The 17,271-nt window shown below is 54.0% G+C and overlaps 1 protein-coding gene across 2 annotated transcripts in view; it reads left to right on the top strand.

The window, feature by feature from the left end:
• Positions 1 to 17,271, top strand: part of MTOR (mechanistic target of rapamycin kinase) — a 121,628-nt gene that overhangs the window by 72,310 nt on the left and 32,047 nt on the right. For both annotated transcript variants that reach the window (XM_055330970.1, XM_055330971.1), the window contains 2 exons: positions 8,926 to 9,001; positions 12,101 to 12,240. In XM_055330970.1, the coding sequence (XP_055186945.1) occupies positions 8,926 to 9,001; positions 12,101 to 12,240 (216 nt within the window). The remainder of the gene's footprint in view (positions 1 to 8,925; positions 9,002 to 12,100; positions 12,241 to 17,271) is intronic.

The raw sequence follows: 17,271 nt of genomic DNA, 5'->3' as shown, positions 1-17,271 counted from the left end.
TGCTTTGAGAATATTAGAGAAATTGAGCCAGTTGTGCCAGAGCAACCAGTTAATGGCAAGTGTGATTGGGCTTTGCAGTCTACGGGCGAGGGGCTAGGCGGTGAATAAAACCCACGCTCTGTCTTAATTCTAAACACGTTCCCAAGGTGTCACCACTATGTTGCTTGGAAGTAGGAGTCTTACTTTTTCAGTTGTTTCCTGGCTTCCAGAAAAGGCACAGAGTCTTGTTCTTTTCCCCTACCTCTGCTGGAAGAAAAAGCAGACCAGAGGGGTGAGGATTTGCTCAAAGTTCCTCACTTCTTGACAGAAACACATCCCAAATCTGTGGGCTCATGCTGACTTCAGAAGTGCACTGTGCCTCTAGGACTCTGCACCCCTCATGGGCAGGTCCACGCAGCAGAGGGTGGGTGGACAGAGGACGCCCTTGTGCGGCCAGAGCACCAGCACAGATTGGATCTTCCGGACCCCGTCTTTCTCTTTAATGCCCCTTTACATCCAGCCCTACCCAGGAGGTCAGTCTCTCACCAGTCGCTGGTAGAACTTCAGTTTATTTCTGGCTATTTTGAAGACTTCCTACAGGTCCTCTGTACAACAGCTTGTCATTCTAGAACACCTTCAAAACCCCGAGGAAAGCTGCCCAGCACAGGAAGCTGGCCACCAGTGAGGAGCGGGACAAAGGGAGGAGACCTGGGCTTTCTCCTAAACTGACCCAAAGGACAGAGGGTCTTTCATTGCAGCCCGAGGCCAAAGGGGGAAGCTTGCGGTAGCTCACTAGTGAACGTCTGCCCCTCCACTGTATCTGGCTCAGCCTCCGGGATGCCCAGAGGTCATGGGGCCCTCTCTTGTGGTGAGTCCGAGAAGCCGCTTCTGAGTTCTCTGTACTGCAGAGGCGGCGCGGCGGCACGGCCGGGGGTTGCTGCTGGCAGGTAAACCATGTCGCGGTGCTCCGAAACCTCGAATCCTGTGCCCCATCCTGATTCAGAGATGTCAAAGTGCATGGCTTACAGCTGATGAACCGTGACAGGCGCCGGGTTCTGCCCCACAGTCCCCTCTGACAGTCTCTCCGGTGATGGCATATCACTGGCGGGGACACCGCTGGTCTCCAGATCTTTGGATCACCTCGTAGGCCAGGAGTCTTGGCAGCCCAGTCAGTGTGTCCTGGTCATCTTCCGTCAGCCTGTCCTTACCCGAGGGAGGCTTCTTTTCTCTTCTCCCCGATTCCAGAATGAACGTTGGCATTTCTGCAGCGTGGCCTCTCCTTACAGAGCAGGAAGCCGTGTCACATCTGCTTACTCAGTTACGAGGGGAGCCCAACTCCCAGATCACTAGACGCCAGCTCGTGTACCTTCTGTGTCCCAGCTCATCCCCACGAGAGCCTGAATCTTAGACATCGGGGGGAAAGCCAGCAAATCAGGATCTTAGCCAAAATATCAACTGTGCTTGTGAGTCAGATAGTTGAAAAGGAGCTTTGGGTTCACCCGAGCAGCCCAGCCCAGTGTTGTTCCCTTCCTGACAGCTCCTCTTTCTACTCGTGTCCCTCGGAGCTCTTCTTTTCGCTCTGGATCCTAAGAAGCAGAAAGGAAGAGAAAAACCTCCAGGCATCACCCTAAAAGGAGCAGTGCTCATTGTTGTAGAATAAAAAGATAATGGCCAATTTGTCAAGAAGTGTTGACAAGAAAGATAAAGTTGGAAGTAATTAACTGGCTGACATGCTGGGAGTGATGTGTCTGCCAATGGCTCCCTAAATCAGCCGGAGCCTTGGAACTGTGACAGCCATTCATCATTTTTACAGCACGCCTCTGACAGGCCCCCGGCTTGGAAACCCGGCCAGCACAGATCGTGTGCTTTGCCACTCCGGGGCCGTGCGGCCTCTCGGTGACTTACTCCAGATGGGGCTAGGTACCCGGGCCCTACGTGCAGCCGGGGGCGGGTGCCTGGAGGTGATGGGTCACACGGAACAGCTTGCCTGGCTTCTCGCTGACGCCGTGTTCATCCTCGGGGTGGGCGCTCTGATCCCCGTCTGATTGCAGACTTCCGCCGGAACATCGCCGAGTGTACGTGGGAGAGCGCTGGACGTGCTCCCGAGCACCTCGCCTGGTGGCCGGTAACCTAACGCGCGCGCTGCCCACCGCCAGCCAAGAAGGTGTACCCGGGAGATGGGTCACCGGCGTGGGAGCCGCGGCAGGAGGAAGTCCTGGAGCTCTCCCGGGTAGTTACTGAGACGGGATCAGGTGGGAAGCATCTCAGATGTTTCCTCAGAAGGAAAATACAAAGTTCTATGAGTGCTCTGCTCACCGCTGACGTATAAAGTACTTACTTATTTGTGTAGAACATGCCTGGGTGGAAACACTGTTCTGGAAAGGGGATTAAATGGGAGTGACATTTAACAAAAAGGCAAACCTTTTCCCAGTCTTAGAAAGATAGGATTCTTTGTCTCCCCTGCACCTAATCCACGTGCCCACACAGCTGTTAGCGCTCTGCCTTTTTTAATTCTCGAGAATTCCCTCCTTGTGACATACAGATTGAGCGTGTCCTCGAGGTGCTGTGGCAGATGCGCTGTTTAAGCTGCGGCCGAAGGAAAGGGGGAAGACCAGGCAAGAGCTCTTTACCCTTAAGACACTCCGGACTGAGACGTCAGGAGGCCACTGGATTGTCCAAGGCAGGCCACCTCTTCTGCATCACATCGTCTCTTCTCTGGATGCCTCAGGTGCCCTAGAGCACCAGGGGCACCCCGTGTCCCAGCTACGAAGCCTCCCGATGAGGCCAGCCTCGTCTTTGTTAACATGCAGAGAAGTTAAGTGACTTTTCCTGAGTTCCTGAAGCAGCAAGAGAAATCTGACCCTACCAGAGCCAGGGGCGCTGCGGTCCCCCACCACCTCCCTCCGGCCGTCGGTGGACGACTGAGGCCAGCCGGCCTGCCTCGCTTTCCTACGGCCTGCCTTTAAGTCGTCCTTCATGGCCTTTCTCCGGGTCCCACTTCATGTGCTCTCGGGTTGCCTTCTGTCTTTGCTCCCGTCCCTTTCAGGAGACTGTCACCGCCTTGAGTTCCCCGGGGTGACTGCCTGGGAAAGGCGTCGGGGCCCAGCCTGCTCCGGATCTTCCCGGCAGGAACCAAGCCGTTCTGTTTTGAATCATGCTTGGGGCACAGAGCTCAGTCTCGGGGCCAGGAGAGGGGCCAGGGAGGGGTCTGGAGCAGTCACCCCACCTGTAGGCGAAGCAAGAGAGACTGCTCCGTGGCGCTGGTGGTGACCTGGGGCAGGTCCAGCCTGGCCCCCCCGTCTTGGCTGCCGCGGGGCTCCTCGGTCAGACCTGCCCAGGTCCCCGGTCGGCTGGGTTGCGTGTGTCACCAGCCTAGCGCTAAGGGAATTCAGAGAATCCTTCCTTGACGGGGAACCAAATAAAACACAGGCTGTGGTCTGCACTAGAAACAGGAGAGAGAAGGCCCAGAGCCATTTGGGAAGCGGCTGCATAACGTTCTCATAAATTCCTGTCGGGAGCACTAGGAAAGCCTGAGCGGTCCCCCAGATGTGACCGCAGATGCTCCTTATTTGACTGACTTTCCGAACGGCGCGGGCTCTGCTCTTACAGCCTGAAGGTCGCTGGGGCACCAAGGCTGAGACACCGAGGGACCAGGGCGATGACCGAGTGAGCCATAAAGAAGGAATTCGTTCTCAGGCCACGTGACCGGATTTGACATCAGTCCAGAAACCTGTGGAGCGGTGGCTTCCAAACGCCTTCAGGAAACCACGGAATTCCTCGGGTGGCAGGAATGGCATGTGGGTGGCAAGCCGGAGACCCTCCCGCTGCTGTGGGCCGGCATTACGCCCTGGAGCAGGCAGTGCCTGACGCTTCCGGTCAGCTCATCCTGCACAGGAAAGCTCGACGGGGAGAGCCACGGCCGAGTACGCGGGCCGCCCGCCCAGCCCTGGCCCTCGGCCGTCGCCCTTGCTGGGGCGCCTGCGGAGGCCACCGGAGGAGCCCCTTCCCGTCTGAGTGACCCGCTCACCCTGCAGGCGCTCCCCGCTTCTGAAGAGGGATTTGGGGAGAGTGTGGAGGGGAGGCGCCTGGTGTCCTCTGCTGTGGGAGGCAGCGCGGCAGTGTCTTGTTCTAGGTCGTTAATCCAGCTCAGCTCCGGAGAGCATTTACCTCAGTTGCCAAGAATCTTCCCAGTGTCTAGTTCTCAACTCGGCCTCCCTTGATAAAAATTAAATCTCGGGGGACACCTGGGGGCCTCAGGGGTTGAGCGTCTGCCTTTGGCTCAGGGTCCTGGGGTCGAGTCCTACGTCAGGCTCCCTACGGGGAGCCTGCTTCTCCCTCTGCCTGTGTCTCTCCAGAATAAATAAGTAAAATCTTAAAAAAAAAAGATTTAAGTCCTGGGGGGCAGGGGCGGTGGGGAACGAGTGAAAGTGGACGCACCGTGCAACCGCCCCTTCGCCCCTTGCTGCCCTCCCTCGCTGGGTTCGCCTGTCTCCACCATCCTTGTGTCGGCAGGTTCAGTGGCGGGTGCCGGGATTTAGTACGTGGATAGGCCATTTCTGGTCGCTCGGGACACGCACGACTAAGTTCTCCAGTGGCTGCTCCCGCTGGAGGCCGGGGCGGAGTGCAGCTGGACCCCACAGCACCGTGCTCTCGGGGGCTCGGGGCTGCCCAGCCTCCAGCTCTCCCAGCTGGTTTGTGGCGAGATCTTCCCTCCCGGCCGAGGTCGGCAGGGTCTGCTCTGCGTGGGAAGCACTCCCGCCGTCGGGAATGTCCGGCCTCGTTACGCCCACAGCAGTCACAGGAGACGGGCACGCGAGGGAGCGTTGAGAGAACGTGCTCGGGGGCTCCCAGCCGCCCCATAAACAGGAGCTCACCAGGGGCCTGGGAGTGAAGGCGACTTCTTCCCACGAGCCAGCCTCTCCCTCGACTCCTCAAAAGCACGTCTGAGTTTGCAAGGGGAGTGTTTCAGAGGACAGCCTCGTGTCACCCGAGTAGGCAGCTTATGCCTACTGTCACCTAATCGCTCAGCTTCCGGAAGACAGTGCAGCCTGCACTGGCTGTGCGGCCCCAGCCCCAAGCAGGCGGCCTTGGAAAGCCCACCGGGGCGGCCCGCTGGCGCGGGTTGGGGGTCTCAAGGCATATGGGCGGCTCATGAAAGGGGGAGAACCTGGGGCCGGAGGAGGGCGTCGGCCTCGGCGTCCCTGGGGACGTGGCCAGGAAAGGCCGCAGGGCTGCTCGCCCGCGCGGCGCATCCAGGGTTGGCCAGGTGCTCCCGCCGCACGCTCTTCATGTTACTGGGTCCCCACGGCCGTGTGGCAGCCTGTGATCTGGGCCGCAGCCGGGTCGCGTGTGGCGTGGAAAGGTCGATATTGGCACCGCCTTCGCCGAGGTGGGACGACCATGTGAGCAGTGAGCTGCCGTGACCTGGGGACCCCTTCGTGGCTGTCCTGGTGCATCGCCTCCCCTGATGGGCCGCCAGAAGGGGTGGAGGACGGAGAGAAGTCAGGGGCCCAGGCAGGAGCACAGGCTCTGCGTCCCGGGTGGTGGCGGCTTCCGGCTCCGGGAGGTGGGGGCACAGCTGCGCTCTCCAGCCGCCTTGTGGCCCACCCGGGGAGGCCAGAGGGACAAAGTTCTGCAGGAAAATAAAGTGGGGACGGGGAGGAGGAAAGAATAGACGGGGGCTGCAGCTGGGTAACGCACAGGTCTCTCCTCAGACCCATCGAGGGACGTGTGCACCGGCTCCTCCCCTTCGGGCCCTCGATTCAGACCGGGGACCGGGGACCTCGTACTGGGAAGGGACCCTTTCTCAGGCTGATCCCACTCCCTTTTCGGGGCTGTGTTTAGTCATCTAGTCGAAGTTGTGATTTTGCCGTGATCGTCCCTATCGGGAGCCTCAGGCCGCGCCTCCCGTTTTCCTGGCGGTTGCTGAAGACCTGGTTGGTGGTTCCCCCAAGGAACCCAGTCCCCTCTCTCCTTCGCGCTGGGCTCTGTCTGCGGCCTCGCTCCCCTCCGCCCGGGTTTAGGTGGGACGTATGGTGCCGGTGACTTACTTGGACTGTCCCATAAAGGAGTGGGGCCATATGATGACTTTTGGTTGTTTGTGTGTGTGTGTTTATAACTTGCAAAGCCGCGTTTGTCCTTAGAGGAGGGCGATCGAAGCTGGAGCAACGTTAAGGTGAAATTCCTGCGTCTCCTCTGCGGTTCCTAGTCGCTGCTTCTTGATTTGGATCAGTTTGTTGTAAAGCCCTCCTTTTCGTGTATCATGAGTGGGAGAACGGAGCGGGGAGGGCGTTTTGCTTGTTTCTTGTTTTGTGTTGCTTTTGTCCCAAGTGAGGCAAGCTTTGCCAGTGTTTGTGATCTGTTCCTGAGAATCGCATCTGCTGCAGAACACAGGATTGAAGACATTTGTTGAAACTCCTGGATTTTTAGGTCTGATTCATGGAGTTAACTTATTTTGCTTTAGGTAAGGATCATACTGCCTTCCTCCCCAGAGCAGTCAATACCTATACTGTGGCCATCCTAGTCGTCCCCTCTGAAATCCAAAAGAATATATAGATGATACAATTACATGTATTTACATGTGGCATACAAATATACATGGACTCCCTTTCTTGCCTTTTTACGCTTCTGAATTTTTATTGGGTTCAAGGAACTAGATAATCACAAGTTCGTACCTACTAATATTGATTATTAATACAGCTCACCTAGCCCTAGGTGAGGGAGCTTGTTAGAAAGGCTCATAAGGGGCACCTGGCTGGCTCAGTTGGCGGAGAGTGTGACTCTTGACCTTGAGCCCCACATTGGGTATAGAGCTTACGATAGATGATAGATAGATAGATAGATAGATAGATAGATAGATAGATAGATAGATAGAAATTTTTTAAAGAACCTCATATAGGACTTTCTGAAAGAAATCATGATGTTATGGCTCCTCTTTGAAATTAAAAACATTCTGAGCCCCGCAGCAGACTGACTAATATATAGGGAACATTCTGGCTCATTGCTTTGCACAGAAGTACAGGTGGGTCTGCCCAGTGGAGCCCCCGAGAGTCGCCTGCCTGCTATGAATAAAGGAGAAGGACGTCTGTATGGTGACTCTGGCCTCCAGTTGCAGAGCCTGGACCCCTTGACTATCTGAGTAAGGGGCCCAGGATGAGATTGGAACCTGCACTGATGATTCCCTAGTGCTGGCTCAAGTCTCGGCCTTAGGTGTGCACTTTTTCTGTACACAAGCCTACAGCCATGTATGTAGCAACCCTAATTCTTAGACAAAATCAGGTGAAGGAAGAGGCATTTATCAGGCTCTGCTTCACAGTTTCATACCCTTTATCCCATTTTGTTCCCTGAAAAAGCCTGTGGAAGAGGTAGGATTGGCCACATTTTATAGATGAGAAATGTAAGACTCAAAAAAGGTGTCTTGCTTAATGGTTGTAGAGCTTATAGGTAGCAGATCTGGACCTCCAGGAATGCAAGCCCAAGCTTTCTGACTCCAGATCCAAAGCTGCTTCACCCCGCACCTCCCCTTAACAAAGGAGAGTCACAAGGTTGTTTCAGATCATACAGAGACTGTCCGCCATTCATGGTGGGCCTTGGGGAAAATTGCTGCCCTTTCAGGCCTGGGTCTCCCCAGGAGTGAAACAAAATTGAAAATACCTTTCCTGCCCACTGTCTCGGGGATGCGTGAGGTCAAAGGAGTGATAGGCTGGAAGGATTATTTGAAATGTGCTTTGTAAACATGAGGCATTAGATTATTACTTTCACAAATGTTAATGTCTCTGGTTTGACAGATTTTGGGCAGTTCCTTTGTGGTTTTCTTGGAATAAATGTGGAATTTGAATTTTAGAAAAATAATATTTATACCAGCAATCTGTTGCCATATTACCATGTTAAACCTCAATCCTGGAATTTCCCAAAACCACTTAAAAATTCATTCTAATCAGATAGACAGTTTGCACTTAGGGCAGTAAACTGGATCCCTCACTCGTTAGAACAGCCTGGACTCCCAAGCTGGACTCTGACGGCTTGCTCCCCGCCTGAACAGAGAACGTCACCGTTGGCCCCTGACTTCCTCGGGCCCGCTCCATCCCCCGTCTCCTTCCTGAACATTAGTAGCCACTTAGTTGCCGTTTGCCCTCATATGTACGTTCCTGTTGGAACAAGGGTGTCAGCCCTGCTGCTGTCCGGCTTCCAGGACGTTCTCCACAGCCTCTCTGTTAACCGGCTCCAGGCCTGCTTGTCCCCATACATTACAGTCCCCCGGTTGGTCCCAGTGGCCACATGCTGCCCACGGGCGACAGTGTGTCGTCAGTGAGAAACCTTGCTCTGCCAGACGTGGGGCGCCCGGGCCGGGTGGGCTCTGCAGCAGGGGGCTGGCCCTGGAGGAGGGTCTAAGGAAGCGGGTGACTGCGAAGGAGACCGGTTCTGTCAGGGGAGCAGTCAGATGCTTGCACAGCCACAGTAGTCGGGGCGCCCTGTCCCTACCGCAGGAGGCCGGCCTCAGCGCCACCACCGTGTCTCATTCCCTGGGCAACTGATGAGAGGTGGCGAGAGCTAGAAGTTCAGAGGGACGTCATCTGGTTGTGTCCGACAGCAGGGCGGATTCTGGACGCAGGCCTTCTAGGTTCTAGGGGACAGACGCCTGCGGCCCGGCTGACCGTGCCTGCGAGGAAGCCCGTCTGTGCTGGCGGAGAAGGGGCCCCACAGCCAGCGAGGCTTCCTGTCTGCCAGACGCTGCGCCCTCAAACCAGGAGGGTGGGATCAAGATGAAATCATTCCTTAGATGAAGTCATTCGGGCTGAGCTCGCTGGGTGGTCGTACAAGTCGGTGCTGTCTCCGCACCTGCAAGACGCTGTCCCCAACGCGCGGGTGAGCCATCCGCCTGCGCTGACCCCCACTCCTCCCGCCCCCCAACGTGAGTGTAACCACCTCTTCCTTTTGTTTTCCCAGCATTAATAATAAGCTACAGCAGCCAGAGGCAGCGGCCGGGGTGTTAGAATACGCCATGAAACACTTCGGAGAGCTGGTAAGTGCCTTGTTCCTTTTGGAAAAGCAAGAGGTAGAGACGTGGCTAGGGAGGCGCTCGGCCACACCCCTGAGAAAGTTGCTTTCCTTTTCTGTCTTTCTCCTAATCGGCGACGTCCGATGCTGACTTTCCTGTATTGCGAGGATGAAGGCTGTGTGGATTCTGTCCACACTGAATATAGCTCGTGAGGACAGGATCTGATGAATGGTAATAGCTGGTGGATTTCAAACCCCTGGCGTGTGCCCGGCCCTTCCGGTATTTTCTGTTCTCCATCTCACTCAGTCCTCACAAGGGCCCTGTGAGTAGAGGTACGACTGTTACCCCGTGCGACAGGAGAGGAGCCTGTGGTCCCATCAGCACAACAGCCTTGTCTGAGCAGACAGTGAATCCGTGGCCGGGCCAGCACCTGAACCCAGGCCGTCTGGCATCACCTGTATGACCCCAGCCTGAGTTATTGTGTGTCTGTCTGTGGCACCAGCATCGCCGCTGGCCCACGGTTCCTGCTCAGTGGCTATCTCAGAAGAAAGCACGGCCAGTTCTCCAGAACGCCACGTACCGTGATGACACGTGCCGTTGAAGAGCTGTTCCACTTGGTGCGCGCTCGCATAGCTGCCTCTCTCCTGCCGTCTCTGCCTTATATCACTAGTAAACGTTTCCATTACCCTGTGTGGCCCTGGCGGTGCTCTGGTGACTCCCTAACCGTATATAAAGCATTGACCTCATCAACTCAGCATTGACTCCCCGGAATGTTAAATCCTGCGTCCATTCGATGAGCCTTTCGTGAGTCACGGAGGCCACTTACCCAGGTTTGCTGAAGTCCAGAGCCCGGTGTGTGAGAGAGAAGAGATCGGTGCTGCCTCACAGGCTCTGCCTCACACGGGGGCTAGGAAGTTGGAGCAGTTTGCCGTCCTGAGTTCAGATCTGTAACTAGACCACGATGGCAACTCTCCTGATGACAGCAGAAGGGACTGTGTCTCATCCACCTTTGCCACCATCCTCGGCGGAGGGGGCCCGTAACTCCAGGCAGAGACGCCCCTCCTTGGGTGACCCCGGAGCGTGGGCCACAGTAAGCGCCCCGAGAAGCAGGGATTCGCGAGCATCTGGCGTTCAGGTGGTCTGCCAGCGGATAGCTTATCCCCTGCGGCTCAGAGGGCCGGCCCTCGGGGCCAGTTCCTCCGTCTCCAGGCCCTAAACGTGGCCCTGAGCGCCAGGATCATCGCTAAGCCCAGGGTGGATTTTCTGTTATATTTAGGTAGCTGAAGCACATTAGGCTCGACAACGATTTGCCTTTTCTTGGCAGAGTCTGCGCTTTCTCAGCACAATTTATGTAACAGCAATCCCATTAGGATCTTGTGTGATTCATTGCTTAAACCTTATAGTTTCCGCAATCTATTGCAATTCAGAATATCCTGCCCCCTGCCTGACCTGCCCCATATGCCGCTCCCTCTGCCTTCCGCCCGTTCCTGCCGAGCGCCTGCCATCTGCCAGTCACGGGCCCCGTTCTCTTTCCCACCCCGGGGCAGAAACCCAAAATGGGAAAATACCAGCGTTCCTTTTCAGTTTCAGCATTTTTCATTGGACACTGTCTTCACAGTGACGCCTCTGAAGGACAGTGACTCTTCTATGTTTTCTCTCTTATATTCTTCTCAACAGGCTTAGAAAGTGAAGTTTAGGTAGTGTCACCTGCCACAGAGCCAGGTGTGCCTGTGTTGGAGAGCCGTGCCGTTCACCGACGCTGGGGCGAGGCTCGTGCAGGGCCCGCGGAGGGGATTGGCCATGCCAGAGACCAGCGAGGGGACGTCGGCACGAGTTCACAACCGAAAGTAGAAGTGACCTCCTTACAGAGGTTCAGGAAGGAAAGGTCCTTTCAGCGAGCTCAGCAGAGTAGCGGTCAGCACGTGTACCACGCAAATACCAGTTTTATTTAGAAAGGAGAGGAAGGGGGGATCCCTGGGTGGCTCAACGGTTTGGCACCTGCCTTTGGCCCAGGGCGCGATCCTGGAGTCCCGGGATCGAGCGTCGCGTCGGGCTCTCAGCGTGGAGCCTGCTTCTCCCTCCTCCTGTGTCTCTGCCCCTCTCTCTCTCTCTCTCTCTCTCTCTCTCTCTCTCTCTATGTCTATCATAAATAAATAAAAAAATCTTTAAAAAAAAAAAAAAGAAAGGAGAGGAGGATGGTGGGGGAAATTCACGTGGGGCCTGCATCGAATACAGATTCCACTGTGGAATCGTCTTGTTAGCAGGATCCCTGGAGAGCCACGACCCTGGCCTGGTAGGGAAATATCCTCTTTCTCCAGCTAGAGCTGGAGATAGAGAAGCCCAGAAGACCGGCTGAGGCGGGGGCCGGTGGGGGGCAGGCCGAGACATAAAACAGTCCATCCCCTGACCACTTAGAGAGCCGGAGTCTGTGCTCACGTGGCCAGCACCACGTGTCAGCGAGGCACACCATCTGCCCGGGTGATGGAAACCAGCCTTTGGCCCCTGACACTGGTGAAGCTGCCAAGCGCTGAGCAGGAGGGAACATTGGGTGGAAGGAGGAAAGGTTTTCCAAAGAATTTTAAGTGGCAGTGTTCTATTGTGTTTTAAATCATTATTTCCTGAAAGTTTAAAAACGCAGAGCATCAGGAGCTTTTAAAAAGCGAGTGATTTTCCTCTAACAACTATGCATAAAGGCCTGGTCTTTCTGGCCCCGCCAGGAAAGCGGCTGCCATCCCGGTCCTGTGGCCCGCCATCCGCAGTCCAGCGGATCCAGGCCGTGGCATCTTGCAGGAGTCCTGGTCGGGGCTTCCCGCCGTCGCCAACGATTTCCCCTGTTGTTGCCTCCCCACATGCGGAGCTCTGGGGACCCTGGCGTCTCGGCAGGAAGTGATGAGGCGTGGACACAGCCTGCCGTCTGCTCCTGCATCGTCCCAGGATCGTTCCGTCCGTGTGCCAAGTCACCAGCATTCACACCACCCCCAGACATAGCTCCAGACGTTCTCAAGTTCTTTTCAACCAGAGCCAAGACGTATGGGGATGGGTGAAGCACCTAGCGCCTTAGGAGAGGCAGCGTGTGGCTTGCTCTCCATGCCCACAACAGCCTCTTTCTTTTCCACTTGGCAGGAGATCCAGGCTACCTGGTACGAGAAACTGCACGAGTGGGAGGATGCGCTGGTGGCCTATGATAAGAAGATGGACACGAACAAGGATGACCCCGAGCTGATGCTGGGCCGCATGCGCTGCCTCGAGGCCTTGGGGGAATGGTGAGCTGCGTCCACACAGCGGCCAAGTGGCTGCCACCGATGTCCTTGCTGGGGTTTTGGGACTGGAAGGGCTTCCCCCGTGCAGAGTTCTCACCTTAGACCCTTATGTTTGTTTCACCTGCTACCTTCCTGAGAATCATCTACCACCCGGGTGTTTTGGTTTTTTTTTTTTTTTTTTTTTTTCAAACTTAAACTGTAGTGCTCTAGGACAGGAGAGGCTCGGGTGAGCCCCTGGGATCTATACCTGCTCCCTCTTGAACTCCGACTGGGAGGACCTCAGGTTCTTACTCTGCAGCCTCAGTTTTCTCTTTATTATCTCTTGCTAATGATTCTGGAAAAGAAGAAAAATCCCTGCCCTCTTGAGACGCTTCATCCAGGGACTCGGACAAAACCCTCTCGGAGCAAAGTAAGAGAGTGAATTGAAGGGAGACCAGAGAAGGGATGGCAGGACCAGCTCAGAGGCCCAAGGGGACAGATGGTGGGGGTGGAGAGGGAAGGGGCTGTTTGGGAGGCGTGTTGACAGGATTTGGAGGCTGATTAGATGTGGAAGTGAGCACAGAAGGAGTTACAGTTCTAGCTTCTGGGATAAAGGCAAGACCTTCCAACACCCAGAGCTCCTCAGAGGCCAGATCAGCCCAAAGCCTGAGGTTCCCCCGCAAGCAGGCCTCAGGGGCCGTCCACGGCCTGCGCACCCCCCCCCCCCCGTGGATCTGCCCCAGAAGGATTTTTTTTTTTAATTTTTTTTATTTTTATTTATTTATGATAGTCACACAGAGAGAGAGAAAGAGTCAGAGACACAGGCAGAGGGAGAAGCAGGCTCCATGCACCGGAAGCCCGACGTGGGACTCGATCCCGGGTCTCCAGGATCGCGCCCTGGGCCAAAGGCAGGCGCCAAACCGCCGCGCCACCCAGGGATCCCGGATTTGTTTTTTTTAATCTACATTCTTACATTCGTCTTTTATTTTTAAAGCATTATTTTTTAGAAAAGATGATGGCACAAAACTCACTAGTACAAAACAGTGACAGGACTGTGTAAACCAAGTCTTCTCCTTGTCCCCCGGCCTCCCTGTGCCCTGTGCACCGTTTGCACCTTGTTTTTCCACTTTTAACATGTGTGAGCCGCTCTTTCACATCACTGCCTACAGGTGCTGAAGGGCCGCGTAATGTTCCCCTAGATTAGTAAACGGCAGGCTACGTAAATAGGCAAACGTAGAGTTGTTTTGACATTTTATAGCTTGGACGATTTAAGAATGTTATTGGGAAAAAATATTAAAGGCAGTCTTCTGAAAAGAATGTCCTCCCACTACACATTCCTTCTGTGCCTAATTATAGACACTCTTCGATAAGTGATTGCTATTTTTGTTTTTTAATATAAGGTTGTTACTGTATTCTTAAGATAGGAGATGTAATTGTACCGCATGAAAATTTAATGTCAATGATTTTAGCCTTAGGCATTGGATCACACATATACAGATAATCGTTCTAAAATTACTTGAAATTAGTTTGTCTGGTTTAACCATTAGCAGGGAGATTCAAGTACTTATTTCTGTAATTAGCATTCACACTCCTTCACCCATGTGAAGAAGCATATCCTATCAGACCTGCCTCATTACTTTGTACAACTAAGGATTGGGGGTTTTGTTTTTGTTTTCTGATGTCCAGCAGGTATCTAGAAACTGCACTAGCCACTAGCCAAGTGTAGCTATTTAAAATAAATAAAATGAGATCCCTGGGTGGCTCAGCGGTTGAGCGTCCGCGTGGGCCCAGGGTGTGATCCCGGGGTCCTGGGGTCGAGTCCTGCATCGGGCTCCCCGGTCTCTGCCTCTCTCTGTGTGTCTCTCATGAATAAATAAAGTAGATAGATAGATAGATAGATAGATAGATAGATAGATAGATAGATAGATAGATAGATAAAATTAATCATTCAGGTCACACTAGCCACATTTCAAGTACTCCATAGCCACACGTGGCTAGCAGCTACCACAGACGGTGCAGATGTAGAACATAGAACATTTCCATCACTTTCGAAACTTCTTTTGTTTTTTTTTTAATTAATTTTTTTTAAATTTTTTTTATTTATTTATGATAGTCACAGAGAGAGAGAGAGAGAGGCAGAGACACAGGCAGAGGGAGAAGCAGGCCCATGCACCGGGAGCCCGACGTGGGATTCGATCCCGGGTCTCCAGGATCGCGCCCTGGGCCAAAGGCAGGCGCCAAACCGCTGCGCCACCCAGGGATCCCTCGAAACTTCTTTTGGACAGTACCGATCTAAAGCAAAAGAATAGTATGTTGAGAAATAGCCACATTATTTCAAAAATAATTTTCTTCCACTATCAAATTGGTTATCATGCAACCATGTTATTAAGAGAAAGATTTAAAAAAAAAAAACCACAAGGGGTAAACATTCCTAAAATTCAAGTCTAAGCAGTTCCTAAAATGTTTTGGTATCTCTCTGTTGGCCTTGGGCTTCGTGTAAATGTCACAGCCTAGCATCCAAGTCTTTGTGTTGTGACTCCAGCCCGTTTCTCAGTGAACTTTACCTCATAATCTGAACTCTGGCCAAACTTCACTTTTGTCCAAACCCCACAGAATTTGTTTGGTCTGCATTTGTTCATTCACTTTGCCGAAGTGCCCACTTCCTCTTCTGCTCCTTTTTCCACTTTTTGAAACTCTCCCCACTTTTCAAAGACCACCTGTCCCGTTTCTTCCTCCTTGGGACCCTTCCCAGCGCCTCCCGCACTTTAGGAATTAATGACAAGCACTTCCTTCCACAGGTTACGTAGGGATAGCTGGGGTGTATGGAAGGACTTTCTTACTGTCTTTTTTTTTTTTTTTTTAAAGATTTTATTTATTTATCCGTGAGAGACACAGGCAGAGGGAGAAGCAGGCTCCCTGTGGGGAGCCCAGTGTGGGACCCGATCCCAGACCCCGGGATCACACCCTGAGCTGAAGTCAGATGCTCAACCGCTGAGACACGCAGGCATTGCTGGAAGGGACTTTCAATGTGACTCAGTCTAATCCCCTGTGACACTCAGGGAAGTTGACTGTGTGAGGTCGACACAGCCTGCCTGAGGGGTCCAGAGGGCAGGTGATCCGGGTCTCCTGCCGTGGCAGGACTCGGTCCCCAGTACCTCTACTCTCTTGGATTCATTCCAGTTTCATAATTACCTATAAAGTGTAAGTGGCTGGTGATGCTGACCACGGGATTTAGAAATGCAGCAGACTGAAAGGGATTTTTAAAAAGAGATGAAAGAAGCAGAATGCTTTTCCCGGTCATCTTACAGTGTTCTTGTATGGTTGGCTCGGTCAGTTCCATCAGCCGTGATCGGGGGTTCCCAGGGAGCTGAGAGCCCACCCCGCTCCCCATGCTCCTCTGGCTCCAGGAAGCTAACTAACTACAAGAGCTCGCCCCCCAGCCCCGCCCCAGGGCGCACACACAGCCCTACCTGCTGCCACAGCGAATGCAAGTAAGCGGCTCCCCGCCCTGCTCCGTAAGGCGGCCTCTGGGTACCGGAGAACAGACTGCTCAGGAGCCAGATGATAGGCAGCCAACCAGTTAGGTGTCCACGCGAACGAATGCTTTCTGAGCTTCCTGCACCGTGCCAGGTGGGAGAGTCACAGTCTGGAGGGTTCTCCCCCGGTGTGCTCAGAGGGGTCAGAAGACAGATCTTGGTGTTTGCCCCACAGATGGTCTCATATTTTTTTATTCATTAGATTTCGTTTCCCCCTGCCTTTGAGAGTTCAGGTTCAGTATTCTTATTTGTAGCAAATGCTCATGAGAAGGGAACCCACCTCTGTGTGCTGGCAGCTGTTGACATAGCCGTGGCCCGAAGGCGGTGCCCGTTACATCAGGGGCCACTGCTCCAGGATGCTGCTCCTGGACTGCTCCCTGTTTTGTCTTTGGAGGTAACAGTGTGTGGTGTCTCATACTCAACTCACTGCCTGCCTCCAGATGAAAGTGAAGCTATACCCCAGGCCCGTGGCACAGAACTGGGTGGTCCGGAGAGAAGGCTAGAGGACCGTGAGTCCCCTGCGGCCACCAGCTGTGCACATTACAAATCTAGGGTTGGAGGGACCATCCGGAGATGAGATAGCTTTCTCCCCTACGTCCAGGAAGGACCCCAGCCAAAACCTGCTGCTGAGCCAGTGGTTCTCAAACTGTGGCCCCTGGGCCACAGTCTCAGCATCACCTAGAATCTTGTTAGATGTGTGCATTGTTAGCCCCAGCGCAGAGCTCCAGAGTCCGAACTCGAGGGTGACGCCCAGCAGTCAGTTTGACGGCACCCCGGGATTGCGATGCAGAGGCAGTGTGAGCACTGCTGCTCTCGGGTCAGCCCTCACGGGGCCCAGCAGGGGAAGGTTTCTGGGTGTGGATGGCAGGAAGCCAACATCCACCTTCATCCTGCTCCGTCCCTGAGCTTCAGTAAGTGCATAGGGCTGCCCACTTCCCCTTCCTCTCTTTGATCTGAGCTGTGTATCGAGCTAGAATGTACTGTCCCTGGCTGTCTGTGGCTTCAGGTCTGTGGAGCACCATTCAGATCTCAACAGCCATGGGAGTTGTGCAAAATCTGAGTGAGCATCTGGATTTCTGGTGGGTGTGACCGTGGTAGAGCCTTCTTCCTTCTGTGCTGGCTGCTTTCGCTCGAGCCTCATCTCAGACCACAGCCATTTGTCTCACACTTTTAGGAGCCCGTTCCCGCTACAGCTTTGAGCCCAAAACGAGGGTCCAGATGTGTCTCTTCAGATTGCTTTCTCTGTAGGCCTGCGAGGGGGAAGAGCCGCAGTTCTTGGCATAGGACAGAAGCTGTTTAATATTTATGAAGGGGGCCAGATGTTCAGGACATTTCAGATCACAGAGAGTTAGACACAGTCCCTCTCTTTGATAAAGTCAACTCGCAGACAAATCGTAAGCCACTAGGCCATAGAAACAACAAATCGCGGACCACTTCTCCAATATTTTAGGACCCAGTCAAGGGTGCTTTTTATTTAAAGGCTCCCAGTTTTGGGCAGGCCCTCGTCAACCAGTCCCGG

This window comes from Nyctereutes procyonoides, unplaced genomic scaffold (genome assembly GCF_905146905.1).
Source record: "Nyctereutes procyonoides isolate TBG_1078 unplaced genomic scaffold, NYPRO_anot_genome, whole genome shotgun sequence".
Classification (NCBI taxonomy): domain Eukaryota; kingdom Metazoa; phylum Chordata; class Mammalia; order Carnivora; family Canidae; genus Nyctereutes; species Nyctereutes procyonoides.
This window is presented reverse-complemented; position numbering and strand designations above follow the sequence as displayed.